Source organism: Natator depressus, chromosome 17 (genome assembly GCF_965152275.1).
Source record: "Natator depressus isolate rNatDep1 chromosome 17, rNatDep2.hap1, whole genome shotgun sequence".
Classification (NCBI taxonomy): Eukaryota; Metazoa; Chordata; order Testudines; family Cheloniidae; genus Natator; species Natator depressus.
In genome coordinates, this window is record NC_134250.1 from 2,049,817 (window position 1) to 2,076,585 (window position 26,769).

The 26,769-nt window shown below is 61.3% G+C and overlaps 1 protein-coding gene across 14 annotated transcripts in view; it reads right to left on the bottom strand.

Moving 5' to 3' along the window:
* Nucleotides 1-26,769, bottom strand: part of MYO18A (myosin XVIIIA) — a 144,026-nt gene that overhangs the window by 41,403 nt on the left and 75,854 nt on the right. For 13 of the 14 annotated variants that reach the window (XM_074974715.1, XM_074974717.1, XM_074974716.1 and 10 more), the window contains 16 exons: nucleotides 26,258-26,345; nucleotides 25,666-25,775; nucleotides 25,320-25,496; nucleotides 24,485-24,695; nucleotides 23,900-24,042; nucleotides 22,495-22,595; nucleotides 21,912-21,975; nucleotides 21,123-21,267; nucleotides 17,351-17,524; nucleotides 15,995-16,085; nucleotides 15,270-15,462; nucleotides 13,826-13,912; nucleotides 9,816-9,957; nucleotides 8,454-8,613; nucleotides 2,413-2,599; nucleotides 1,227-1,464 (listed from right to left, as the gene is read on the bottom strand). In XM_074974715.1, coding sequence (XP_074830816.1) covers nucleotides 1,227-1,464; nucleotides 2,413-2,599; nucleotides 8,454-8,613; nucleotides 9,816-9,957; nucleotides 13,826-13,912; nucleotides 15,270-15,462; nucleotides 15,995-16,085; nucleotides 17,351-17,524; nucleotides 21,123-21,267; nucleotides 21,912-21,975; nucleotides 22,495-22,595; nucleotides 23,900-24,042; nucleotides 24,485-24,695; nucleotides 25,320-25,496; nucleotides 25,666-25,775; nucleotides 26,258-26,345 — 2,311 coding nt within the window. The remainder of the gene's footprint in view (nucleotides 1-1,226; nucleotides 1,465-2,412; nucleotides 2,600-8,453; nucleotides 8,614-9,815; nucleotides 9,958-13,825; nucleotides 13,913-15,269; nucleotides 15,463-15,994; nucleotides 16,086-17,350; nucleotides 17,525-21,122; nucleotides 21,268-21,911; nucleotides 21,976-22,494; nucleotides 22,596-23,899; nucleotides 24,043-24,484; nucleotides 24,696-25,319; nucleotides 25,497-25,665; nucleotides 25,776-26,257; nucleotides 26,346-26,769) is intronic. The other variant, XM_074974705.1, reaches the window with a different exon arrangement.

Sequence of the window (26,769 nt, forward strand, 5' to 3'; positions counted from 1 at the left end):
GTGCAGGGGTCTGGACACAGAGAATGGCCAATACCCTGTTTCCTGGCAACTGATGGCCAGGGCCCTTCCCCCTGCAAGGTGAGAGCTAAAGGGTTGGAGAACAAAGGAATCCGGTGACCTCCTGGTCTGGGGAAAGGGACAAAGCCCAGAGGAGGAGGGGCTGGAGAGAGTTTCAGTTTGGGGCTGGCTGGGGACATGGAGTGAAGGGCAGACGTGGTTGTCTGGCTCACTGCCCCTGAAAATGGACCCAGCTGAGGGGTCCTGTTCTCTGCACCTACAAGCTCTGTGTTAGACCATGTTCCTGTCGTGTAATAAACCTTCTGTTTTACTGCCTGGCTGAGAGTCCCGTCTGACTGCGGAGTTGGGGGGCAGGACCCTCTGGCTTCCCCAGGACCTCACCTGGGTGGACTCGCTGTGGGAAGCGCACGGAGGGGCAGAGGAAGCTGAATGCTCCGAGGCCAGACCCAGGAAGGTGGAAGCCGTGTGAGCTGTGTGTCCTGCAGACAGGCTGCTCACAGAAAGGAGACTTCCCCAGAGTCCTGCCTGGCTTCGTAGGGAGCAGTTCCAGAGCATCGCCCGGGGACTCTGTGACAGAGGGCCAGCTCAGAGCCCAGAACCGGGAGCATGATCTGCTTCTCCAGAGATAAGAAGGGAGCTTGTTCTCCAGGAGCCAGCTCAGTTCTTAGCGCCTTTGCCAAGGCTGCCCCCTGGCCTTAGCTGGCCCCCTGCTGTGATGTGAGCTGGGCCCCACCTCTCTCCATTGGGTGCCTGGCTTACAAGCAGGGTGAGTGTCACATGCCTCCTTCCTGTGAGGAGGAAGGGAATGCCCCAGTATTTACCCTGGAATCCAGTTAAGGGATTTGCCACCTCTTCATTGTCCACAGCTCAGAAAATTCCCATCTGGCTTCCCTGGTCCCTGAGAGCAGCGCCCGCCCTGGCAGAGCTGCACTGAATGCAGCAATGGGCAGTGCCACATGCCAGTACCCATTACCTGCAGTGATGAAGGACCAGTCCCTGGGCCCCTCTCTGCACCCCACAGGCACAGGGTCCCTCTCGTTTCTCTGGCCCTCCCATGCATACCGCTGTGAAGTCCAGCAGGCTTGTTTGGATCTGGATGATGGGGCTGCCTGCACAGCAAGGAGCTGCACCCCTTTGCTCTGGAAGAACAGCCCTGGGCCCGCGGGGAACAGCTCAGCCAGCCCACCACCCCGGAGGAGGGCACAAACCTTGCCGGTACATGCGCAGTGCGTCGAGGAGCCGGGAGCCCCTGATCTGGGCCCTCAGCAGGGGCACGTCGAGCTGCATGAGCCCCGCCTCACAGTGCTCCCCGTGCAGGTCCAGCTCACTGCTGCTGATCCGCCGGGCCGCCAGCCCCTTGGGGTCCCCGCTCCAGCCCTCCGCTTTGGGCAGGAGGCAGTGCACAAAGTGGACCTTCGACTTCTTGATGGTGTCAACCAGAGCATCCTGGGGCGGGGAGAGGATGGCTCAGCCTGGGCATGCCAGGGGGCTTGGGCACGGCCTTCACCCAACGTGGCAGAAGCTGGGGTGAGTGACCTTGGGGCAAAAGGGCCAGAAGGAGAAACTGCCTCTAGGATCAGCCATGATTCTGCAGCTTTGTCTGGGGAAGGCAAAGCCCCTGCAGCTGGAATTTGCTGCAGAGCGCATGGTGCCGTCGGGCTGGGGGGGTCACTCTAACCACACCGGTGGTGTTACCCCGCAGCCAGGAGCTTGGCCTGGACCGTGGGAGACTGCCCCGGCACAGAGTGCTGCACCCAGGTCAGATCTGCCCCCCGTCCCACGTCTCTGCACTGGGGCTGAGCAGCCAGTCGCTCGCTTTCTAACCCTGCGCACGCAGCACCAACGGCAGATGCTGGTTCCAGCCTGGCACCGGGGGTAGTGACAGCTCCCGCAGGGACCCCGGTACCTGCTGCCACAGCTACTGGGGCACGGAACAGAGGCTATCCCAGCGAATGTAGATGGACCAGATGGCAGAGGGGAACACCACCCCTCCAGGGCTCTCGGGCACAGGTGTGCAGTGAGGGCGGGGGGACCAGGGGAGCCCTGCCAGCAGAAGTGGGGAGATGGGCACCCGCTGCCTGGCTATTTGGGCAGGTAATTTCAGCATTGCCTCCTGCAGCCAGGCCCGTGAGCAATGCCTGGGACCCGCGCAAAGCAGCGTGCCTGCACAAGGGACAGTGTGACCTGCAGTGCCAATATAAAGCAGCAGGGCAGCTGAGAGACTGCGTGGGCCAGTGCTTAGAGCAAACGGCTGGGCGCAGGGATTCCCCCGGGCTCCTAGCTCCATCCCTGGCTGTTGCCCACCTGTGGGAGACCGGGGCCCTGGCCCTTGGGAGCAGGGAGGGGTCATTGGCGCTGCCTCTGCCGTGCTCAGGCTGCAGCTCACCCACTCACCACTTGCAGCTTGATCTGAATGCACAGAGACTTCTTCTTCACTGCTGCCACCCCCGTGGTGAAGGTCTTGCGCATGCTGGTAGCCCTGCGCAGGGCCAGCTGAGATCCGCCTTCCAAGCCGGCGATGGACCCCGACAGCACCATGGCCGTACCTGCCCGGCCCATAAACAGGCTGCTGATGATTTTCCTGCCAGCAGAGAGAGAAGGTGACCAGCCGCCACACGCCCTTCCCTGCCACGGCCCAGGGAAATGATACAAATCCAGCTACAGCAGGCTGAGGGTGGCCATTACCGGGCACCGCACAGGACTCAGCGCCAGGGTCTCACTGTGACGAAGTGGGACTGTTCTTAATGGTTCCTCCGAATATTGTGGGGGTGCCTCAATTTCCCTTATGCAGTTCTTAAGTATCTAGGTGGTGGGGTAAGGGTGTATGATCACTGCAGAGCCCTAGAGGGCAGGTGTGTGCAGGGGTCTGGACACAGAGAATGGCCGACACCCTGTTTCCTGGCAACTGATGGCCTGGGCCCTTCCCCCCTGCAAGGTGAGAGCTAAAGGGTTGGAGAACAAAGGAATCAGGTGACCTCCTGGCCTGGGAAAGGAACAAAGCCCAGAGGAGGAGGGGCTGGAGGGGGAGTCAGTTTGGGGCTGGCTAGGACATGGAGTGAAGTGCAGACGTGGTTGTCTGGCTCACTGCCCTCCAAAATGGACCCAGCTGAGGGGTCCTGTTCTCTGCACCTGCAAGCTCTGTTTTAGACCATGTTCCTGTCGTCTAATAAACCTCTGTTTTACTGGCTGGCTGAGAGTCCCGTCTGACTGCGGAGTTGGGGGGCAGGACCCTCTGGCTTCCCCAGGAGCCCCGCCTGAGCGGTCTCGCTGTGGGAAGCACACGGAGGGGCAGAGGAGGCTGAATGCTCCGAGGTCAGACCCAGGAAGGTGGAAGCTGTGTGAGCTGTTTGCCCTGCGGACAGGCTGCTCACCGGAAGGCGACTGCCCCAGAGTCCTGACTGGCTTCATAGGGAGCAGTTCCAGAGCATCGCCCGGGCACTCCGTGACAACTGGTGGCAGCGGTGGGATCTACTGCACCCCGTGGATGGCACTTCCTGCAGTAAGTGACTGGGGAGCAGTAAAACAAAGGGGGATTGATGGGGACTAGGCGTGCTGAAGATTCAGAGAGAGACGGTTTCAGGGGGCGGTTAACCCCTAGGATTGTGTGACCAGAGAAAAGGACTTTTGCAGTAACAGGGTCCCCCGGGGGACTGCAGCAAGCGGTCCCAGGGGCGGAGGAGTCTGCAGCTCGACCCTGGCAAAGAGGTGGTGACCTCGAGAAGGGCTGGCACACTAGGGGTTCTCCCTGGAAACCGTGGGGAGCTGAGAGCACACAGGCCTGTGAGTCCACAACAACGTGGCAAGAGCGGAGTGATGGCCTGTCACCGTCTTCTTAAGAAGGACATTGTAGCCCTGTGAAGAAAGAGAGGTTTGCGCATTGGAAAGTTCACCAAGGCACAGTTAATCGTGCAGCTGGAGGAGGATGACCGCTCTAAGGGACAGATTCCTGACCCCAAATGGGGCTATAGCAGGATCTGGGAGCAGCTGGAGTAGTAGCCAGGCATCGCCAAGACTCCTGTCCCCGACCAGACGAGGGTCTTCACGATCGGGTTCCCCATCCGGGGATCGGAGATGGACGGGATTGGAGCTGAGTCCGAGAGAACAAGAGGACTGTGAGAGACAGCGAGAGCCCGAGAAAGAGCTGCAGAAGCAGCAGCAGCATGAACTGGCGGTGGGGGAGCGGAGAGGCCTAGGGAACCTCCCCGGGGTGAGTGGGGATAGACCCCGGGGGGCCAGTTCCGCAGGGAACCTCGAGACTAAATTGCTGCCCCTGGTTAAGGAGGGGGGGATGTGGATGCCCACCTCACTGCCTTTGAGCAGGCTGGCGATGTGAACCAGGGGGACCCTGCGGAAAAGCCCCCGGTGTCTAGCTCCCTTGCTGGGTCCCCAGGCCACAGACTCCGTCAGCTAGATGGGTGGGGAGGTGGACAGGCTCCCACTCCTGACCCCAACCTATATGTCTGTATGGAGTTTCCTGGGGCCAGGCCCCTCGGACCCCCAGTGGGAGCAGAAGGTGATGGTCAATGGGGAGACATTCCTGGGGTGGCGAGATCCTGGGACAGAGAGAACTGTTGTCAGGCCCTGGGTGGTGCAGCCTCAGAGGCTGAGGGGCTGTGTGAGCCGGGTGAGGGTCCCAGGGATGAAGCCCCTCGCCCTGCCTATGGCCCAGATCCCTGTGCAGACCCAGGAGGGGTGGGGCTGGCTGGTTGTTGGGGTTCTCCAGGACACCAGCTGCGAGACCCTGTTGTGGGGTGACTGTGTCTCTTTGGGACAGGATCCAGGCCCTGCTCCTGTAACGGCCGAGGGTTTGAATTTGAATCCAGGGAACCAATCGGTGGAGAGGGAAACGGTCAGTGAAAATGCAGATGACCTGGCTGGCAGCAGGGAGGAGCCGCTAGGCTCAGGCTACCTGCCTGCCTGTAAGCAGACCCCTGGGGCTGGGTGGGACAGAGAGCTGCTCCTTGCGCCCTTGCACACCGGAGAGGGGGCTCAGGGGGCTCAGGCTGGCTCTGATGCAGTGAGGAAAGCAGCGAGCTCGCTGCCTACCCCCACTGGGACAGCAAGGGCAGCGCTGAGCACAGTGGGAGCTGAGACCCCAGCTGAGTGGGGGAGACACAGGCAGGGGAGGGGATCTGTGGGGAGTGGCAAGGTGCTGGGTAAGGAAAGTCTGGATGAGCCTAGGCAGCCTTGTGAGCTGATGGCTGTGTCTAGTCAGCAGGGTGGGAAGGAGAGGAGAGTGGAAGATGAGTGTCCCTGGACCTTACCTGTTAGCTGGGTGGAGAAGTGGGACAGTGAAGGAAACGTGCCAGTGTCTGTCAGGGGTATTGACTTGCCTATGGAGGGAGCTACCCCGATCTCCAAGCAATTGTCTGTGACCAGCCTTGTGTGCTGGGACAAGGGGAATGAGATCCCAAGCTGTGTGTCTGGGAAAGGAGAAAGTGTGTCCGGCTCTTCTTGGTCTGTGGAGCAGACAGAAGGGGCCTTGCAGCCTGTGACGGTTGAGGGTAGTGCAGTTGTCTCAGAGTTGGTTCTGGATTCAGCTAAAGCCCAGGAAGGGAAGGGTCCTAAGTTTGTGTCTGCTCAGGAGAATGGTCCTGTAACTAGGTCGCATCCAGTTAGGGTCTATGTAAAATCCCAGAGACCAGACAATTCTGGTGCTTGTATTTTGCCTGTTGCTCGTGTGTGGTTGGGAAAGGGTGTCGCAACTCTGTCTAATCAGGGTGAGATCCTAGCCAGGGCACAAGGAGAGCATGAAGGTGATGTGATTGTGTTACCTATGGAGGGTGTGGAAACCTGTAGCAAGAAGGAAAAGATTCCTGAACTTGTGTGTGGCAAAGGGAAGGAGAAGGCTTCTGACCTTTTATCTAGGAAGTCTGTCAGTTTGCCTGAAAGGGGATTGTGTAGGAATCCGCCGGACGGGCCAGAGGTAATTCTGGATGTAAGGGAGACCCAGAAAGAGTCTGTTGTTGCTCAGGAACGTGTTCCTCTAGAGCAAGCCCTAGGTGAAGAGGGTAAGAGCAGAATTTCTGGGAGGGGTGAATTGTTGCATAGAAAAGCCCTAGGGAAAGGAATCCTCATGGAGTCTTTGCAGTTTACTGCCACTGAAGGGTATGAAAGTGATTTAATCAAGAAAGTTTCAGTTCCTAACAGCCAGAAATTTTCTGCTGTGAATGGATCCACTGACTGTCCTGTTGAAAGACCAGTGTGGAGAGCTTTGAGAAGGCCTCAGATGGAGTGAAAGCTGTTAAGAAACTTAAACAGTCCTATAACCAAGTGGCTGTGTTTGGCCAGCTTGTTGGGGAGAAGACCCAATCCAAGTTTGACCCCCTGGGGTTTTGGGGTGGCCAAAGGGCACGGGCCGCAGAAACCTTCCCACATGCGGCCTGCGAGTGCTATCGACCACCCCCGACCTAAGGGAGGGCATGAAACTGGAAGGGCCTGGTGTAACTCCTACCAAGGAATGGCAGAGACGCTGGGGCATCCATGGGAACGTTGGTGGCTTCGAACTTCCCCAGGTCACCGCCTAGAGTGACCCCGCTCAGTTCGATCTCGAAGGGGGGAGAGATGTGACGAAGTGGGACTGTTCTTAATGGTTCCTCCGAATATTGTGGGGGTGCCTCAATTTCCCTTATGCAGTTCTTAAGTATCTAGGTGGTGGGGTAAGGGTGTATGATCACTGCAGAGCCCTAGAGGGCAGGTGTGTGCAGGGGTCTGGACACAGAGAATGGCCGACACCCTGTTTCCTGGCAACTGATGGCCTGGGCCCTTCCCCCCTGCAAGGTGAGAGCTAAAGGGTTGGAGAACAAAGGAATCAGGTGACCTCCTGGCCTGGGAAAGGAACAAAGCCCAGAGGAGGAGGGGCTGGAGGGAGTTTCAGTTTGGAGGCTGGCTAGGACATGGAGTGAAGTGCAGACGTGGTTGTCTGGCTCACTGCCCTCCAAAATGGACCCAGCTGAGGGGTCCTGTTCTCTGCACCTGCAAGCTCTGTTTTAGACCATGTTCCTGTCGTCTAATAAACCTCTGTTTTACTGGCTGGCTGAGAGTCCCGTCTGACTGCGGAGTTGGGGGGCAGGACCCTCTGGCTTCCCCAGGAGCCCCGCCTGAGCGGTCTCGCTGTGGGAAGCACACGGAGGGGCAGAGGAGGCTGAATGCTCCGAGGTCAGACCCAGGAAGGTGGAAGCTGTGTGAGCTGTTTGCCCTGCGGACAGGCTGCTCACCGGAAGGCGACTGCCCCAGAGTCCTGACTGGCTTCATAGGGAGCAGTTCCAGAGCATCGCCCGGGCACTCCGTGACACTCACCTGCTCTGGGGAGTGCAGGAATGTGCGTTTCAGTGCACGGCCTCCTGTTTGTCTCTGGGTCGGCCGAGGGAGCATACGTTATAACCCATAGCCCCATCCCCCAGCTGAGCGGAGAGCGAGGGACGCACGTGAGCAGAACTGCGTGACTGGAGTCCCACCAAGCACTCGGGGGGCAGGCAGCAGCAACCCCAGCGGGAGAGGCACAAAGCCAGCAGACACACCTGCACGGGTGCATGGAAGGGAGGCTGACGAAGCCCAGCAGGGCAGCTCCGGGAGATTGAAACATGGCGACCGCCGCTTTCGTGCGGAAAGTGCCTGCACGCAGTCTGCCTCAGGCACTGGCAGAAGGGTCAGGAGAGCACCTCCCCCCAGCGCTGGTGATGCTGAGAAATCCCTCCCTCCCAGACGCCGGACAGGGCTGGAAGCAGAGGCTTTGGCCCTGGCAGCACTGCGCACCCCTCCCAGGGGAGGGCGGCCCAGGCATGCTAACTCTTCCCCCTAACCGTCCCTGGCACGATCAGATCACTGCTCTCGCTGCTGGCTCAGCTCCACAGACCCCGAGGCGAGCAGCGCGGCGCTGGGCCATGGATGCCTGGCGGGGATGGGAACACACAGGTCACCAGCCCGGAGGCGGAGATGTGGAATTCACAGGTTTGCAACAAAACCAGGACTCAACTTTCCAGAGAGCCTCCTGGGGCCCTTTAAACCAGCACTGTAGAGACCAGCGTGGCCCAGGACCACAGCCCACGTCTGTCACACCACACAGTCTGTGGCGAGAGGCCATGAACACGCAGCCTACAGCCTGCTGCCTGCAGCGTGACCCAGCCAGGGGGGCAGAATGGGGCCTGAGAGGTCACCCAGCCACTGCAACCGTGTTGCTCAAAAGAAAGAGGCTGTTTCTCCCCTTAAGAGCACAGTGACTACCCAGCTGCCAGGGCAGGGACCAGCACCCAGCTGCCCCCTGCTCAGTGGCTGCTCCTGGGGGACTGGAAATAACAATTTTGCCTTTTGATGAGCGTGATCCACCCCGGCAGAGGAGCCACGCCAGCCTCCCCACCCTCGGGGCCGTGTCTTGTGCCTGACCACCCCAGGCCCTGACCCCAGCAAGAGCCTCTTACTGCACAGCCGCTGCTTACTTCTGAGAGTCCTGCAGGACAGCTGCGGCGTGCTGAGAGGCTGGGTTCTGCCGGACATAATGCAGCCAGCCTGTGACGTCGTACTCCACCCAGTTGGTGCCGTAGCTGTGACCCAGGAAGAAGTGGCGGGGCTTGTCGCTGCGCAGTAACGGGCTGTGACCTGTAGGGACAGAAACCCCATCAATGAACCGGTTCCCCGCAGGCCAGGCACCAAGAGGGAATCCCTGTCCTGGGCCACGGAGGTACAAGAGCAGTGCTCCCTCGGATCTGTCCCACCTGTGCGCGGAATGAATGTTGTGAGACACATCACCTACATATCGGTGCACATAACAAAATTCTTGTGGTGGGGGTGGGGCCAAGGGGTTTGGCGTGTGGGAGGTGGCTCAGGGCTGGGGCAGAGGGTTGGATGCAGGGGGTGAGGGTTCTGGGGTGGAGCTGGGGGTGAGGGGTTTGAGGTGCAGGAGGGTGCTCCAGGGCTATGGCGAGGAAAGAGGACTCCCCCCTGCACTCCCTCCCTGCAGCAGCACCTGGGCTTGGGGGGGAGAGACTCCTCTCCTGGCCGTGGGATCTCTGGGGCTTGGGCTGCAGGAAAGGCACCCCTCTCCCGGCCCCACAGGTCTGGGCCGGAGGAGGCCTACTCCGGCCGCACCTAGATCCAAGCCGCCCCAGCAGGTCCAGGCCACAGGCTGAGTTGGGGCCAGGGGAGGGGCGCCACGGCCGCAGCAGGTTGGGGGCTGGGCTAGGTGGGGGCTAGGGGAATAGCACCCCTCCCACGGCAGGTCCCCAGGTGGGTTCCCTGAGTGCCTGCATGGCCACACAGCTTACAGGGAACTTAGCACAAGAGCCCCAGCAAAGCTCTCACACAAGGAAACTGAGGCTACGTCGACACCACATAAAACTGCGCCAGCGAGTCCCAGAGCCCAGGTCAACTGATTTGGGCTCATGCTGAGGGGCACAGACGTGTCCGCTCGGGCTCTGGGAGCCTCCCCGGGTCTCCAGCCCAAGCCCGTACACCCAGTCGGCTATTGCTGGCCCTGCAGCACGAGCCTGGGGTGAACAGCACAGAACTCCCCACCGGGCAGAGCTGCCAGAGCTGAGAGCAGCCCTACGCACAGGACAGGAGCCTCCCCTCCCCCATCTCCTGCCCAGATGCCCCACCCTCCCCTGGAGGGGTGCATGGCCCCACTCATGAGCCTGTGGGGCTCCTGGCACACACAGGCCACACGCATTGTACGTTTCCTGTTCAAAGGAAACAACTGGACTGGAAGCCTCACTTCGGGGAGAGCCAGGAGCAGAGGGCGGGGGAAGAGTGCAGATGGCCTGGCTAGGCCTGCAGAGGGGAGGGCTGGCCTCCCCCCATACCTTTCTTATCTCCCTCCTGGGGCCCGTAGTAGGCGAAGAGCCGTTCCAGCAGCGTGTCCTCATTCCCTGCAGGCTGCAAAGCCTCCTCCTCCAGCAGCCACAGGAGCCCACGGGCCTCATCCGTGCGGGCCAAGGAGCGCACCTGCAGAAACGGTCCCAACCGCACATATCACCTGAACCGTGTCTGCTCCCCACCTGCTGGGCACGTGGGGACCGGCAGCATCGCCGGGCCGAGAGCCCCCCGGAGAGGGAGAGAGGTGCCGAGGGTGGCTATGTACCTGTCCTAGCCCCAGCCCTACGGGAGTCTGGGACACATTCCCCGGGACCAGTCAGAGCGAGCGGCAACGCCTCGCTCTGAGTAACACTTAATAGATTCTTTGCAGAGAAAGAATCAATACTTAATACCCGAGCCAGTAAAACACACGTCAGCCAGGAGTGTTCGCACTCCGCCACCGACGCACTCCACATCCAGAGACAGGCAAAACCACCGAGCAGAGCTCAGAGGGACGCACCCACCACATCTCAGGCCCACGCTCTCCCACTCTGCCGCTGGCTGCTCCCCTGGCTTCTCGCCAGGTAGCAGGGCGAGGGACCGAGGCCTCCATCAATCCGAGCCGTCACTTGCTCCATGGGTCAGTCTCATTTCAGTGACCCTGCATGCATGGGCCTGGGCGCAAGGTGAAGCCATTCAGGTTACTCCAGCAAGGCAATTCCTGCCTGCAGGCAGGGGGCACTCGGGTCCCGTGGGCTTAGTGTTACTCAATGGCATGCACCCCACGGGAGGCTCACTGCCCTGCGCCTGCATTCATTTCACTCCTTTAACACTTTATGTCATTTTCTATCGAGCCTGTGGCAAGATCTCTGTGCAGGGAGAGTCGTTTCCCCAGTGGGCAGGGCTGCTAATGCAGCCGACTGCCCTGCCGCCCCCTGCACCGCAAGCCAGGCCCCTGCCACTGCCACCCTGAGGATCAGCCTGGATGCCTTCGTCCCCCTTGGCAAGCCTGTCGCTCCCATCCTGCCAACGTGCCCCAGGCACACTGCTCCTTCCCACGGATGCCAAGCCCTGGTCCTGCCCATTGAAGCCCTGCTGGGCCTTTTCTCCAGGGGAAGCTCTTAGAGCCGGAAATGACACTGGGCCTCCCTAAGCTCCCTGATGCTCCAATGGGCCACAGGACCCTTTGCTTTCCAGCCTGTGCTGTTCAGCCCTGAGCCCGAGACAGCTGCCTTTCAGTGCTGGGGGCAGTGACCCTATGCAGTCAGGAGAGCAGGCCCCCATGTGCCTCCCGCACCCAGCAATCAGCCTCTGGCAATGGTGCCCGTTTCCTAGGGAGCTTCCAGAGCCCCCCAGGCTACAGGTTCTCTGCCCCCCTGCCCAAGGCAGGGGGAGATGTGCTTTGCGGCACTCAGCCGCACTCTCCGGCACTGCCTGGGTGTTCAGGGCAGGGCCGCCCCCTGCCGTAATCACCGCTAGTGGGGAGGAAAAGGGCCCTGGCAGCATTGGTCTGACTCCGAAAGTTCAATAAACCACAGCAATGGATCGGTGCTGAACGGAGCCTCTTTGTCGCCAGGGGAAGTGGCAGCAAGCCTGCTGTTCTCCTGCTTCTTTATTGGCCAAGGCGTTAACGGGAGAGGTAATTACTGGCGACATGGCCCCACCGTCCAAATCTCACCCCCCTCCCGCCGCCTTGAGCCACCTGCCCGGCATGATCGCCCTCCCCAGCACGCCGAGCAAAGCCACCCATGCTGCTGCCCTATGGCAACCCCCAGCTCAGCAGCAAATGTGGTCAGGTGGGTTGTGACGTTATGAGTGTAATATAATATCTCACTGAAAGGTGACAGGGCCAGAAAGAGTTAATTAACTCACAGACTGACCTGACCCATGGCCGAACTTTAGAGACTGGTTAGGAAGAGATGTAAATGAATAGAGCTTTGAAATGCAAGTCTGCATTGTTAGAGGTAGAAGCGGAGATGTCTGTTCAGGTCTTGTGATGTAAGCAAGCAAGTCTTGGCTATGGCTATAGCTTTGACGCAAAGATCAAAAAAGGAATATTAACATTTAGGAAGACGAGTGAAATAGTGTTATTATCTATATGTCTCTTCGAAGGTTGTGGTAATCTGTATCTGAACTGCTTAATGGATAAATTACCCTGTGCTAATTGCCAGGATGTTTAGGAGAAGGAAAGTTAAACCTATTGTTTTCTCAGGCCAAAAGGTTGCTGGAAACGTATAAAAACCTTGGGACATGATCCTTCTTCATCTCCGATCTGCTTTGGGTTTCAAGAGGGGGAACCCTTACGCCACAAGGACTGAGATCCCCAGTCACTCACTGGAGTCAACCTGAATACAGACATTGGACTATAACCTATGGACTATTTCTAAAAGGACTTTTGGCAACTCATCTCTGCTATGTACCTGGATCTCAAGAATTGAATTCAAGTCTGTCTGTATATTGATCTTTTAACCAACACTCTCTTTTCTTTTTAAATAAATTTTAGTTTAGTTAGTAAGAATTTACTATAAGTGTGTATTTGGGGTAAGATCTGAGTTGTTATATGACCTGGGTCTTGGGCTTGGTCCTTTGGGGTCAGGAGAAACTTTTCTTTTATATGATGAAATAAGATCTTCAGAATTTATCATCCTATGCTTGACAGGTGTGTCTGGAGGGAGGCCTGAGGCTGGGCATTTTAAGAGAACTGCGTTGTTTGGACGTCCGAGTACCCAGGGAGGTGCTATAGAAGCTGGTTTGGGCTGGCTGGGTAAATCTAAGTGTTGGAATATCCACCAGCGTGTGGGGTTTTGCCCCGTTCTGTTTGCAGTTCACCCTGATGAGCGACCTCAGCTGGCTCCTACAGGCAGCACCATCACACGGGTGGCCAGGCTCCAGGGGAAGCAGGGCCGTTCCCAGCCTCGGGCACAGAGTGCTTGGGGGGAACGTGGCTGAGAGAGGGGCTGTGAGGTCTGGAGTCTGGCATATGGAAACGCAGCAGAAAGCAAAGAAAGGGGGGCTGTGATCACCTCTCTTCCCCCCCAGACACTCCCAGCAGAGAGCTTCCCTCAGGGTGACCCTCAGCTGCCCACCCCGCAGAGCCACCAGCAGGATGCAGGGAATCAACAGGGGAAATGGAAGCAGTTCTCCCACCCGAGAGCTGGGCGGTCTGCAAAGCTGGAGATGAGTGGGGGAACACCGGCCCCACGAGCTGACGGAGAGGCCACAGCCCACCCCAGAGAAGAGGAGCGTGGTGGTAAGGTCAGACTGGGAAGAGACGGCTGTTCCTCCAAGGAGGGGAAGAGACAAGACTGTGCCTCCTCACTGAGCCCTCCTGCCCCTGCATGGGGAGGGTCACCTCCCCGACAGCTCTGCAGACATCGGGACTAACTGCATTCCCCTGAACTGGCCCTGCCAGCAAGTGGGCAGATCAACGCCACCCTGAGCAGATCAGAGCAAGCCCCCGCTACCAGCAGCCTCCCCACCCAGCGCCAGAAGCCTCTCTCTGTTAGCGCCAGGTAACCAGCTGGATGAGCGCTGCTGCTACAGAGCAGCTCCCAGCTTGGCTGCAATCCCAGCTTGCTAGGCATTTGACCGCGGGAGTTAACCTGGCATCTCCCCATGAATGCAACCCCAGGAGGGCATCTGCCTGGGGACAGAGGGGTCTCCTCTGCACGCAAGCAAAGGCAGCAGAACCTGCTGCAGGCTTCTGGGTGCTGGTGACTGGGTGTAGCTAGGAACAGGGAAACACCCTGCTTTGGAGGGGAGCTTGGAGCCACGGAGCCTCCCCTTGCTCTGTCTGCACACAAGAAACCCCCCCCAGGTTTCCCTGCCCCGCCCTGTCATGATCAGGGTACGAGAGTGTGGCCCAGAGCAAAGTGCAACTCCCTGGTCACTGCTTAGACGGCCCCGCAAAGCTGCTGACTCAGGGAGCAGAAGGTGCTGTGGGCCTGGAGAAGAGCTTTAGACACAGGCAGGGGAGAGGGGAGAGAAATTCTTGCCATTAAACCCGGTGTGTGCTTACCAGTGCTTGGTGTGAGGCTTGGTCTACAGCAGCTACAGAGCCAGATGTACTGGGCTCTAGGTCATCTAATGCAAGCTCTATGCTTTCCTAGAGAGGACGGACAGGCGAAGGGTTAGTGCCTGTGTGACTAAAGATCACAGTTACGGGACCCAGAGAGGGTCAGTCAGTACATTAGTCTGAATAGGATCTACAGGACATTAGACCACAGGGGTTTCCCTGGAGAGCCCCAGCCTCCCTCCCGGTGCACAGGGGAAGGGTACGGTCAGCCCACTGCCCCAGGCTGCTCCCCATGGCTCTCAGCTCAGGAAGGGGAGTCCCTGGGGCAGGGGAATGGGGTCACGGCCCTGGCCAGCGTGCACCATTCAGGGGTGAGCCGGGGGGACCGGGGCTGGGCTGTATTCACGCCTGGGAAGTGCTGCCTTGTGCCCCGACAGGGATGGCAGAGCAATAACCAAGCAGCTCGGCCTCCCGTCCCCACGCAGCGTGCCAGGTGCGAAGGGAGATGGCCCCTGGGCAGCGCAGGAAGCAAAGAGCGGGAGCTCCCGAGGCTGGGTCACACTCCCCCAGAACAGCTGCCGCTGGGGTGTTTGGAGGCGGCTGGGAGAGGGCCCATGGTCCCCAGTGAAGTGAGGATGCGGGGCACTGGGCAAAGCGTCCCCAGGGAGCCATCTCCAACAGATGGGGGGAAACTCGGCCTCTGGGGCCTCGCCAATCCTGGAGTCGTCACCAAAGGGTGGTTCCTGGATCACGGACATCAGCCCCCCAAGGAGCTGGGCTGAGCCCCTGGCCCTGGGCTGGATTTGCACCAGGGTCTCACTCTCAGAGCCCCCCCGGCCTGGGAATTCAGAGTTAGCTGGGCCGTGCACACAGGCAGTGCAGCAGCGGGCACCGAGAACCCGCCCAGCCGTGAGCAAAGGAGTCTGGGCCCAGTTAGCCCCCTGCAGCGGGCCCCACATGGCTGGTGCACACAGCTCCCCGCCCACCCTGGGGAGTTTGCCAGGAGCCACCCCTCCATCGCTGCCGGGGTGACTGCAATGTACAGGGCTGCTAGCAAAGCCACCAGGGCCCATGGCAAGGCCAATGGCAAATGGCCTGTTCCCGGGGAAACCCCTGCTTCAAGAAGCACCAGATTCGGAGCTACGGATTAGCGGAGTCCTGTCTAGGCGTGACTGCCCGAGCCACCTACAGGGTTAGAAATCAGCTGGAGTCTAGTAGATGCTAGAGCAGAGAAGAGTCAGCAACACAACTAGCTAAGGAAACAGCCTCCACGGCCCCTTCCACACGCCCTGTACAGCCTAGAGCTGCCATGCCCCGGGCAAGGGCAGCGCCCGCAGGCTCCTCCGCAGCGGGGTGGCTCTCCAGTCCCTCGCTGGGCTCCTGCGGGTCTGCTCCAGCTGGGGAGCAGGTCTCTGCCATGGGCCGAGACGGATCCCACAGGCAATACCTCCTTGTATCTCTCCAGCTCTTGAGAGAAGGTGCGCTCGTGGAACAGTGTCTGCAGCCGCTCCTGGGCGTAGTTGTGGCAGAGCTCCTCAAAGCTGGCCCCGCGGCTCTGGTTTGTCAGCTCAGGGTTCTGGAAGCCTGGGGTGTCCACAAGCATCATGGAGCACAGCGAGTGCTGGCTGGACTTGAGCGCCCTAGACGAGGGGGGGGGGGGGGAAGAGAGGGGCTAGGGCACACAGGGCTCCATGCAGGGCATGGGATCAGACCAATGGGCCCCTGCCTGCCGGCTGCTCCCGATCCATCCAGCCTGGTCCTGTGCCTCGTTGGGAGCAATGCCTGCAGCTCCAGAGGAAGACCAACACCCCAGAATGCCCCAGCTACACATGTGAGGTGAACCACTTGCCCCCAGCCATTACACCTGGGCAGCAGGGCCCCTTGCCCGGCACCCAGCTGCCCTAGGGTAGCGCTCTCTGCCATCCTTACGCGACGCATCAGAGCCCTGCCTGGGCCTTGCTCGCGGCCCTGGAGCACACAGCAGGACGGCTGCAGGGGCCGGGCTAGGAGAGCGTGCCAGACGAGGTCCCTTCCCCGAAGGGGAGACGAAACGTGCTGGAGCGCTGGCAGCTCTCCCGGGAAATCAAGGGGAAACAAGGCTCCTGCCTACACACCCCTACTCCACCCCGAGCCAGCCGGGGGCTGGGTGCTTGGCTTGGCCTAGGCACGTACCTGTTCAGCAGCGAGATGAGCAGCGTGAAGAGCTCTGAATACAAGCCAGAGGCCAGGCCTTCCAAACAGTCCAGAGCTGTCAGCCTGGAGCCTGGGGGGAAGAAATGGTTCCAGAGTGAAGGCGATTGCACCCTCCCCCAGCGAACATGCGGCCAGGGCGCCCCCCCTGTGCCAGGACAGGCTCGGGGAGCTGATCCAGTGGCTCAGGCTCCAAGGGAGCAAGGTCGACAGCGTGGGGGGCCCTGGGAACGGCTGCACGTCAAGTGTGAACCCAGGCAGTGCATTCCCACGGGGAGGCAGGACGATCTCGTCACTACAGCACAGGGTACATCGATGCCCCGGCTGACACCCTCTGTAGGCCTCTGTCCCTGCCTGTCAAAAGAGGGTGGTGACCCGCGAGGGTCTGGATCCCATGAGGACCTCCGCAGGAGATGCTGGGAAGCGGGTGGCAAGCAGTGGCTGTTTTGGAGGAGGAGCCTGGGGTAGGACAGGAGCCCGTCAGAAAAGGGGGTGGGATTCGGGGCCCTCAGCTGTTTTCTGGGCTCAGACCATCCTGCATTCTTGTCAGGCGGCTCCATGCTGGGCTGGGGGAGAAGGGGAAACCCAGGTTCCAGCATGTCCAGTGAGCACAGCCAGGAAGTCTGGGCTGCAGCTCCCACATCGCCACCCTCCTTGCACCCCAAAAGCAACGTGCTTCCAAAAAGTGACCCCTGGTAACAGCCGGCACCCCCAGAATGCCGGGCACGCAGAGGAAGGGCAGCTCAGTGCTTAGGGCGCTAGCCTGGAACTCGGGGGATGGGGCCCGATCCCTGCTCTGCCAGAGACTCGCTGCATGGCCTGAGGCAAGTCACAGCCTCCCTGAGCGGTGGCCTCCCTCGATACCAGGGGAACAGCCCTGCCCTGTGTCTCCCGTGGGCTGGGCGGCAACAGGCACTGAGGACTGTGAGGTGCTCAGACGATGGGCCCAGCTCAATACCGTTCAGAGATTCGTGACAAGGAGATGATGGGGTCCAGGGGAATTACGTTGTTTGAGGTGCCTCACAATCCTACGTGTTCATAGGGAACGGAATCCAGTGAGGCAAAGTGACATGCCCAAGGTCGTTCAGGCAGTCTGTGGTGGAGCAGGGAGTTGAGCAAATCCAGGTCGCTCAAACCCCGGGGCAGTGTCCTGACCACTGGCCCATGCTTCCTCTCCCACTTGGCTAGTTACAGACCCAGGAGGGCGTCAGCTGCAAAGGAAGGCAGATGGTCAGGGGAGGACAGCCAGGCTCCGTGCACCTGTAGGAAGCGCCATCGCCTTGCTCGATGCTATCGGCTGACACTACCTGCACCCCATGTGCAGCAGCAACCCAGTACCTGAGCCATCTCCCAAGCCAGCTTCCTCGGGCCCCTGGCGGAAGGACGTGGATCGCTGCAGGCTCCCTTTGGGCTGGTGCTTGAAGATAGATGAAGACAGCTCCTCCAGGCTGCAGCCCAGCAGGTAAGCAGCCTTCTGGGCCCACTCGTGCCGAGCAAACTGCTTCCTCCCAGCTAGCGGGGAGGGAGAGAGTCTTAGTGCTGGGAATGCAGCCGGTTCCCCAAGGGGCTGTGGGTCTTCGAGGGGATCAGGGCTGTCTAGTGTCAGGGGCATCCCAACCCAGGCCTGAGGCCAGTGGCAGGCGTCCTCAAAGAGCAGCAATGCCGGGGAAAGAGATTCAGTGCAAGACAAAGCAGCAGCTAGGAGTGGCTAGGGAGGGGATGTGGCAGTGTCAGGGCTCGGCGCAGCCAACCCCGCTGTCCAGCTTGGTGCAGCTCGAAGAGCTCAGTGCGGAGCGGGGCAGACTGGGCCGTAAGGAACACGGACTCAGGAGTTTGAGGAGGGGAGACTGGTGCGCCATGGCTGAGGCCGATGGCTGAGACCTGCCGCCGAGCTGGGATAACAGGAAGGCTCCCGTACTCCCAGCCCAGCCGCAGAGCGGCCACTCAGCAGCACACCAAAGCCAGGGCTCCAGACAGAGCCTGCCTGGGACTGAGGATCCACCTTGGCGGGGGGATGAGCCTGCTTCAGTGAGGGGCAACGCAGTGCACATCCCTCCCCTGCACATCAGGGAGCTGCCCTGGATCCCAGCTGGGCTGGGCCTGAGGGCGCCTCTTGGAGCAGCAGGAGGAGCCAAACTGCACCGTGCAGAGCTCTCGCTGCAGGTCTCCCTCCAACCGACACCCCCGGCTGCCCTGGGGAGGGGGGAACGGTGGGGACACCCGAACCCCAACGCCCCCAGCCACCCGGGGGGAGGGGAAATGCGGGGACGCCTGAACCCCAACCCCCCGGCAGTCCCATGGGGAAGGGGAAACGCGGGAATGCCCGAACCCCAACGCCCCCGGCCGCCCTGTGGGGAGGGGAAATGCGGGGACGCCTGGCACCAGGCAAGGAGCAGGGGACACACAGGGAGGGCGAGTTAATGGGTAACACGTGGAACACAGCATGGGGAAGCAGAGAGAAAGGAGCTTTACCTTCATCGGTGTCTGCGTTGCCAAGGGACGGCATGCACCATGCAAACAAAACCAGGGGGTTAGAATGCACCGCTGAGAGTTGCTGCCAGCGAACGCCTGCACTGGGCCATCCCCTGGGGGCAAGCGTGGCAAGCCGGCACAGACAGACACAGACACACCACCCCGGCCGGGACCCCTCCTCGGAGCCAGGCAGCCACACAGCAGCCCCCAACCCAAGGTCCGGCCCCCATCTTTCCGCTCGCCCCTCTGCCCCCCATGCCAATCTTCTGGCTCCCCTTGCCAGCCCCATCCTGGGGCAGGTTTGGGCCCACACAGCCCCATGCAAGGGGGCACTGGGGCCCCATACAGACTCGTCAGGCAGGAGTCAGCAAAGGCCGCCTTGCTGGGAGCCTCTCATCAACAGTACAGCCCTTCCTTCAGCCAGTGGGCCACGCTTGCAGACAGATGCGCTCGGCAGGCCTGGCCTGCTTTGGGGGCCCCACAGCTCGGGAAGCCCTGGGCTTCTCTGGGTCCATCCTGGGTCCTTTCCACCCGGCCCCGCCCAATGTGGATCAAAGACAGCCCCTCCCCCAAGCAACTGCCCATGGAGCTGCTGGAACGCAGACCTGCACCTTCCGCAGAGGGCAGCGTGTCTAACCCCAGCTCCAGGGCAGCCGCAGAGAGCGGGGGCAAGGCTGGGCCTGCATTGAGGGCCAGCCTGTGTACTGAGGGGCTGTGATCCAGCCTCAGGGCTGCCAGCCAAGGGGCCAGCTGGCAGAGGCAGTCATGCCATGGGGGCTGGTGGGGACACCGTAACGTGGGTCCTTCTCTCCCTCTCCAGCAGGGCCTCTGTCCGCTTTGTGAGACACGGCACCGATAAAAATCACCTCCACACCCCCTGAGCATGGCACCAGCCAAGCAGGGTCTGCAGCACACAGCAAGGAGGCTGCTCCCGTGCAGACCCTGACTCCACTCCAGCCCCCTCCCTCGCCACCGGTGCCATGCTGTCCCCTGGCGGCCCCACTGAAACCAGCCTGCAGCTTAGTTACAGAAACCACCTTGCCCCAGGTCCCCTCCAGCTTTGGGATGTTATGAAATCACCTTCGCTGGCCGCCCCCCACTGCAAAACAGCCCCCATGATGCAAAAGTCTGAGGGGCCTTCCCCCGCGGCGCTCCCTGGGCTGTAAAATCCAAGCCCTAGTAGTCGCAGCAGGAACCTCTGGGACGCCCGTCTCAAAAGGGAAATCCCAGCGCGCCAGTGGGGAGCAGACGCCAGCATGACCCACTGCCCTCTGGCACTGCCAGGGGGACGGGGCGAGAGTGCAGGCAGCCAGACTTCCCCAGAACTCCGGGGAGACAGTGCATGGCCTCGGAAAGATGGGTGCCACAGAGCGACCCAAGCCCTGGAAGCTATTCCAGCTCTCCTGATATCTGACATGGCCAAAGACCCGGGGGAAGCCCAGCTCAGAGGGAGCGCTGTGATCTCCCAAATCACTGCAGGGCAAACCCACCAGCTTGGTCTCTCTTCACACTGAGCACTCATGGCCCTGCACTTGCACCAAGTCCACCTGGGGCTCTGCCTTGCCCGTAGCCTCCCTAGGCACTCTCCCAGCCAGTACCGAGACACAGACCTGGCCCAGAGACCCTGCCGCATGCCCGACTGGGGACAGACATGATACTCCGGGCCTATGACCACAGCATGCTGCTCCGCCAGCCTGGAGGGGGCTCCTCAGAACTAAGGCAAGTGCGGGACACAACGCAGCGGGATTGGGATCGCTGTTTCCACCTCCGCTCAGAGTGCAGCCCCTGCCCTGATGCCACCAGCACAGGGCACGGAGCAGAACCCACAACCCCAGGAGAGACCAGAGGCAATTGCCAACTCCTCCTGCAAAGGACCCTGTGAGAGTTCTTAGTCCAGGAACGAGAGGACAAGCAGGCCGTCCTCATGCACACGTCAGCCGCCTGCCCAGGGAAGCAGCCAAGACCTTCTCCAGGGAGGGGACGTGGCTTAGTAGCGATCACCCCTGTGGCCACCAAGGCTTTCCCCGAGCCAAGGGCTGGAAACCCAAATATCTTGCCAGCCCACTGCCTCAGAACTGCTCTGCTTTGACTCAGCCCCACCCCACGTGTCTCTCCTGCAGCAACCCAGCACCACCAACAGCATGCCCAGGCTGGGGCTGCCCGGCTCCCTCCCATCCTGTGGGGGAGGGAGGAAGCTGGGGAACACTAGGGCTGTGCCATGTCCCCTCCCGCCCACTCTGTGTGGACAGCCCTGCACAAGGCCCTGAGGTCAATGGGGAGCTGGTGATTTCCCTTGCGAATGACAGTGGATGAAAGCTGGTTGGGTCAAGCACTGGGGATGATCCTGGCCTCTCAGAAAGCCTGCCCAGCAGCAGGCACCTGATCCACCGGGTGCAGCCAGGTGTCACCAGGTCTCAGAGCACCCAGGGCTGCCAAGGGGGAAACAGGGAAGCCCTACTCAGGGTTCACTAGCCCCCAGGAGTATTTCTGAGAGAACCTCCCATGGGCACTGACCCGCCCTGTGGGGACAGGCAGCTCAGTGGCCTCTCGGGAGACAACAGTGCATGGAAAGGCTGCCAACCTGCAGGCCGCTCAGACCGGCAAACCTCGCCCGGCCACGTTCCGAACAGTTCATTACCTTTGGTGGCTCCTGCAGCCCCCAGATGATAAATGGCCCCCAGGACGAGCCAGAACGCCTTCTGCTCATCGCTGGAGATGCCCACCGCTTTCATGGCAGCCTGCAACTTGCTGAACTGCTGGGCTGCCTTTTGCTTTTCTTCTGGCTGGAGAACAAGGGGCTTTTCTCACTGCTGGCAAACAGCCACCTGCTCCGTGCCAGAGCTCCCGCCCCGCCCAGCTCCCCTCAGCCCAAGACCAGGTCTGCATGGGCCCGGGCCACCCACCGTGCCCCGGAGAGCACCTGGGCCAGCGCAAAGCAGACATCCCTGCAGAGCTCACACTGTCCCTGTGAAGGACAGAGCGGGGCGTTGGGCACGGGCAGGGAAGGCTTTAGTTAAGCTTTTAATTAAAAATCTCCATCAGAGGATAATCCTGGGGCTCCGGTAGAGAGCAGAAGAGTAAACAGATGGAGCCCAGTCGACGGAGAGTCCATCTCTCTGGGAAAGGCGGAGGATTCGCCGTCACTGTGCTGCGTCGCTCCCACCCAGCGCGCTCCCCGGGAGCTGGCAGGCAGCAGCAGCCCCCAATGGACCGCCCCAGCCCCCAGGTCTCTGCCTGTTCTAACAGCAGCTCCACAGTGACTGTCGGCCTTGGACTTTCATCCGAGGGCCCTCCTGCTCAGCCAGGCCCACGGGGCCCAGCCCATGCTGGGTCAGGCCTGGGGAGGTGGGCCCTGCCCATGCAGGAATAGGCCAAGGAGGACCACGCTCTCGTAACACCAGCCCCACCCGGCTCTGCCCTGAGTCACCTTGGACAGTGGTACAATCCCAAACACGTTGGTCTCTGCTAAGTGGCTGAAGTGAAGCTCGGTTCTGCAGGGATAAAACACAGCGTTACAGCACCACGCAGGGCCGGCCTACGCTGACAGGCCCCACGCCAGGGCCAGGCTCCCCCGAGGCCCGAGTCAGCTCAGACATGCAGGCTGATCTCAACAGACCAAGCCCTGTTCTCTGGAATAAGATTCCCTGCCACAGGGCACTGAGGCAGCTTCTGGGACCCTGGTCTCTCTCTCTGACCCCTGCAGGCTATGCAGACTCAGGTCGCTGCGTGCCTGATGCGGCAGCCAGGCCACACCATGCCAGCTGCACTGCAGACCCCTCTCTGGCCCCTGCCACCTCCATGACCTCACAGACTCATGGGCTTGCAGCACTGTACCCAACGGGCCGAGGCTGGCTCTCAGCGGTGAGCGAAGCGATTCTTGGCAGGGGAATGGCTTGAGCAGAGCTTAGCGATCCGCCAGCTTTCAGACCATCACCACGGCTGGGTGCAATGGACCCCATTGCCAGGGAAAGGCGAGAGGCAGTGATGGGGGCAGGTGATGCAGCGCTCACCTGAGGGCATTGTCCATGCCAGCCAGGAGGTAGTAGAAGACATTGAAGGTGGCCTCGTTGGCCGGCCGCTTGGTGACCCTGAGCTTCTCCAGCAGCATGGTCTGGGGACCAGAATGGAGACACTTGGGGCGGGGCTGCGGCACGCTGCCTGACAGCATGTCTCAGAGGTCACCACCAGCCGCCCACCTGCCACGCAGCACCAGTGCACAGGCCCGGCTCTGCTCACCTGAGCTGGGCCTGCTGCAACCCGCGGCCCAGGGCACCTGGCTCTGCTGGCCCCTCCCCGCCCGCCCTTAGCCCCCAGCGTTGCATTTTCTGACTTGTGGGCAGGCAGCACTCTGGGGCAGGGACCATCTTTGGGCTGCCCGTGTCTGCCCTTGCCTAGCACAACAGGGCCCACGGCCCTTCAGTGTTATCCCAATTACTCCCAGCCTGTCTCTAGCAGGGGCCTTTCAGCTGCCTCAGTGGGAGGTAAAATCCCAGTCACACGCCGGGTGCCAAGCTTTCCCTGGGGGCTGCGTGGAGGGGGGCTGAGCTATTCCTGCCTGCCCGCCAGCGACTGCCCTGCCCCATGCCCAGGGTGATGCTGCAATACTCCTGGCCCATCTAGCCCCAGGCCAGGGGTTGCTCTCACTGGGCGGCAGCTAATTATGTCAATACAAACACTGGTAAAGTGACAGACTCTTCAAAGCCTCCGCAGCCTCCCTGAATCTATCTCCGCACAGCTGATTTGCAGCTCTCATTACACGGGCGTACAGAGGGACTTGGCCGAACGTCAATGGCTGCACTCTCCTTACCCACGCTGGTGCCAGCTTTTAGGAGTGGGGCAAGGGAGAGAGACACCTCGTTACTGGAGACTAATTCCACGAGGAAAGGAAATCAAGGCCATCTGCGACGGGCCTCGCCACCTCGCTGTGCAATGCTCCAGATGTGAACGAAGATGAGCTCCAGCAAACGAGGCCAACCATCACGGAGTGGATCTACCAGCAGTGCAGCTGCTGCGCGTGGTTGTGAACACACAGCTCCGCTTTCAAGAGACAGCCCAGGCAGGCAGCCTGCCAGCGCCCGTCTAGCCCCACACTGAGACCAGCAGGGGACAGCTTCAGCTCTGATCGGGAAGGAGGGGAGTTCAGTCTCCAGGCCCCACTGGGTCCCTGCCTTCCTGCTGAGACTGCCAAAGACAGCTCCCCATTTGGGCCAGCCACAAGGGGGCCGGTGGGACAGGCCACAGGTCCTGTTAGGAGTCACGTGCCAGGGACAGCCCCAAACTCTGAGCTAGGTGCCAGGTCCCTGTTCTGTGGTCACTGCCCAGCGCCATTCAGGCCCCTCCAGCTGTACACTCAGCACACCCCCTGAGTAAGTCTAGAGATACCATGTGCGTTCTTCCCCCCCAGCCCCCTCTCACCTGTATGGAGGCTGAGGCCACCTGGCCAGCCTGATCAAAGTCCAGCGAGACGATCTGGGAGAAGCGAGTGGCGTTGCCATTCATACTGGTGCTGCTATTGCCAAAAGCCTCCAGGATGGTGTAGAGCGCCTGCCACTTCTCCACTGCGGGGACACAAGCGAGAGGGCGTGTGCCCGGCCAGCCCCGGGGCCCGGAGGGCCGTGTTAGTTCCAGAGCAAGCGCCCACGGTGCAGGGACAGAAAGGGCAGCCGCAGGGCAACCTCAGCACCCAGGGACCCCAGCGCCACCCTAGAGGGAGCAGGTGCCCTTGGTCCGAGCTGTGCACCCACGCCCGTGGCCGGGGACCCAGAGAGCATCCCCCAAGCACCGTGGGGCTGGCGGGAGCCCGCAGTGCTGCAGGGAGCCCTCAGTGTCCCCTCCAGTGCCCACGAGCAGTGCCGACGGGTTCCAGACAGCTGCTAAGAACCCGCCCAGGCGAGAGCAGCGAAGGGCCCATCCAGGCTGTAGGGGCGTCGAGTGGAGCCGCTCTCGGCCGGTCCGCGCTCTCCTCTGGCCGCGGCCCAGCCAGCACTGCTGGGCACTCACCTGAGAAGACCTTCCCCGTGCTGCCGGCTGTGGTGGCCAGGTACTGGATCAGGTGCTGGCAGCATGTAGTCTTGCCACTGCCGCTGCTCCCCAGCAGGACGACCGACTGGTCCTGGCGGCTCATCAGCATGGTGCGGTAGGCAGCCTGGGCCACAGCGTAGATGTGCGGAGACATGTCTTCCCTGCGGCACCCTTTGAACATGTGCATCACCTGGGGAGAGCACAGGCGGCTGGGTGACCTAGCGCGGGGCGGGGCGGGGCGGGGCCAGGCCACTCCCCCTCGGCAGGGCCCGCAGCCCACGTGCCGGCCTGAGGAGTGCCCGAGGGCAGGAGCAGCGTGCCCACCTGCTGGCACTGTCCGGCCGCAAGTCCAGCAGGACCTCTCCTCAACACGGGCTATGCAGCCAGGAGAGAACACAGCCAATAACTGCGCTTGGGGCTGTACGTACCCCCCACACCTGCAGGAGAGTCTGCCCTTGCCCCCGTACCAGGTGCACAGACCCACAACGAGAGCCCAGGGGCTGTCCACCGTGCCCAGTAACACTGAGCACCACCCGCCTGGGTGGCAAACCCTGCAGCGCCCGCGAGGCAGGGCAGCACTACCCTCGCCATTACAGACAGGCAAGTGGGGGAGGCTGGCGTTGCCCAGGGCACTGTCGCAGAGCCGGGAACACGGCACTTCCTGGCTCCCAGCCCTGGGCTCTGTCCCCGGCCACTCTTCTAGCCTGCTGCAGGTGGAGCAGTGCCATTGCAGTGGGACCCGCGGGGACTGAGTGCAGAAGCTGTGAGAAGGGTTCATGCAGCCAGGCCCGGCGCTGCAGCGGGGCAGCGTTACCTTCTCAGAGTACATGGAGGGGGAGCTGAGCGGGTTGACGACCAGCATGGTGGGCCCCGCGTAGGTGTGGATCAGGTTACCGCCGTAGCGCTGGCGCACTGTGTGCAGCACGCTGGATTCATTGAGATAGACGAGGTTCGCCAGGTCCTCCACCCGGTCACAGGATGGCGGGTTCGCCTGGGGACAACAGAGGGAGGACAGGCAGCATCAGGCAGGGAATCCCAGCCCCTACCCCACACAGCCCCTGCCACCGCAGGCACAGAGCCACTTCTCACCTTCCCCTCCTGCCCACCCCGCGGTCCCCTGCCCCGCCCCACCAGCCAGAGCCAGGGCCCAGGGCTCCCACCTTCTCCACGTCATCCTCGTCCACGTCCAGCACGGCCCCATCGTGGTCCAGTTTCACCTTCACCTTCCCTTCGGGCAGGAGGCTCGCTTCATCTGCCCGCAGCTGGCTCGCTGCGAAGGGAACAAACAGGCCATGGCATGGGCAGGTTCTGGCACCGACCCCCTCCTGTCCCTCCCTCCATCCCTTCCCGTGCCCAGGGACATGCTGACACCTAGTGGTGGAGCTCTGGCACTGAGGCCAGGCTGCTCCCCCACACCAGGCCCCACCTCTTCCAGACAGCGGACGGGGCAGAGCCACTGCTCCTTTACCACTTGCCTCCCTGAGCCCTGGCATGGGCGTGAAGGCTCAGGAGAAGGCACCCTGCTCTCGCGGTGCAAGGGCACACTAGTGATGCCTTCTAGGGCCTCTTTTCTTCTGCCTGTCGCCTGGCAGGTCAGAGCCAGGCTACAGCTCTGAGCAATGCACTGGGGAGCAGCAAGGAGGGCTGTGAGCAGAACCGTGGTCCACTCCCACTGCATGGCATTGCCCTGAGGAAGCCAGGGGCAGGGCCCCCCACGGAAGGTGAAGGACAACACCCACCCCCTGAACTCACCCAAGGAGAAGCCATCCTTGTGGACCAGCCACACCTTGTCCGTCTCATACCAGGCCTCCTCAGCCGCGATCTGCTCCTCCGTCTTCGCCTGCCAGTACGAGGAGAAAGGGGAAGAGGTCACGGCACAGGCTAGGGGGACTGGACCGGCCCAGGCCATCACACACTCCAGCACCTCTCACCTGCTGCCCTCCCCTCTCCCTGCCCAGGCACCCCCTGATCCCCAGGACAGCGAGTCACTGGGGCTGGAGTGAGCAAACCCAGCCCTGTGCCAGAGCTCCTGCCCAGGGAAGAGCTCAGATCCCAGGGAGCTCTGCAGTGACCCCAGGGGTGGAAAAGCTGGTCCCTGCTGTTCCACGCGACAGAGCCTGGCTCTAGCCATCAAAGGGAGCATGGCAGCATCCCTGCATCATTAACAGGCAGCGTGATCTGCGCGACACAAGCTCTCAGAGCGGCCACTCTGCTCGAGCCAGCCTCACATCGGGTCTTGGACCAACACGACCAAGTCACTTGCC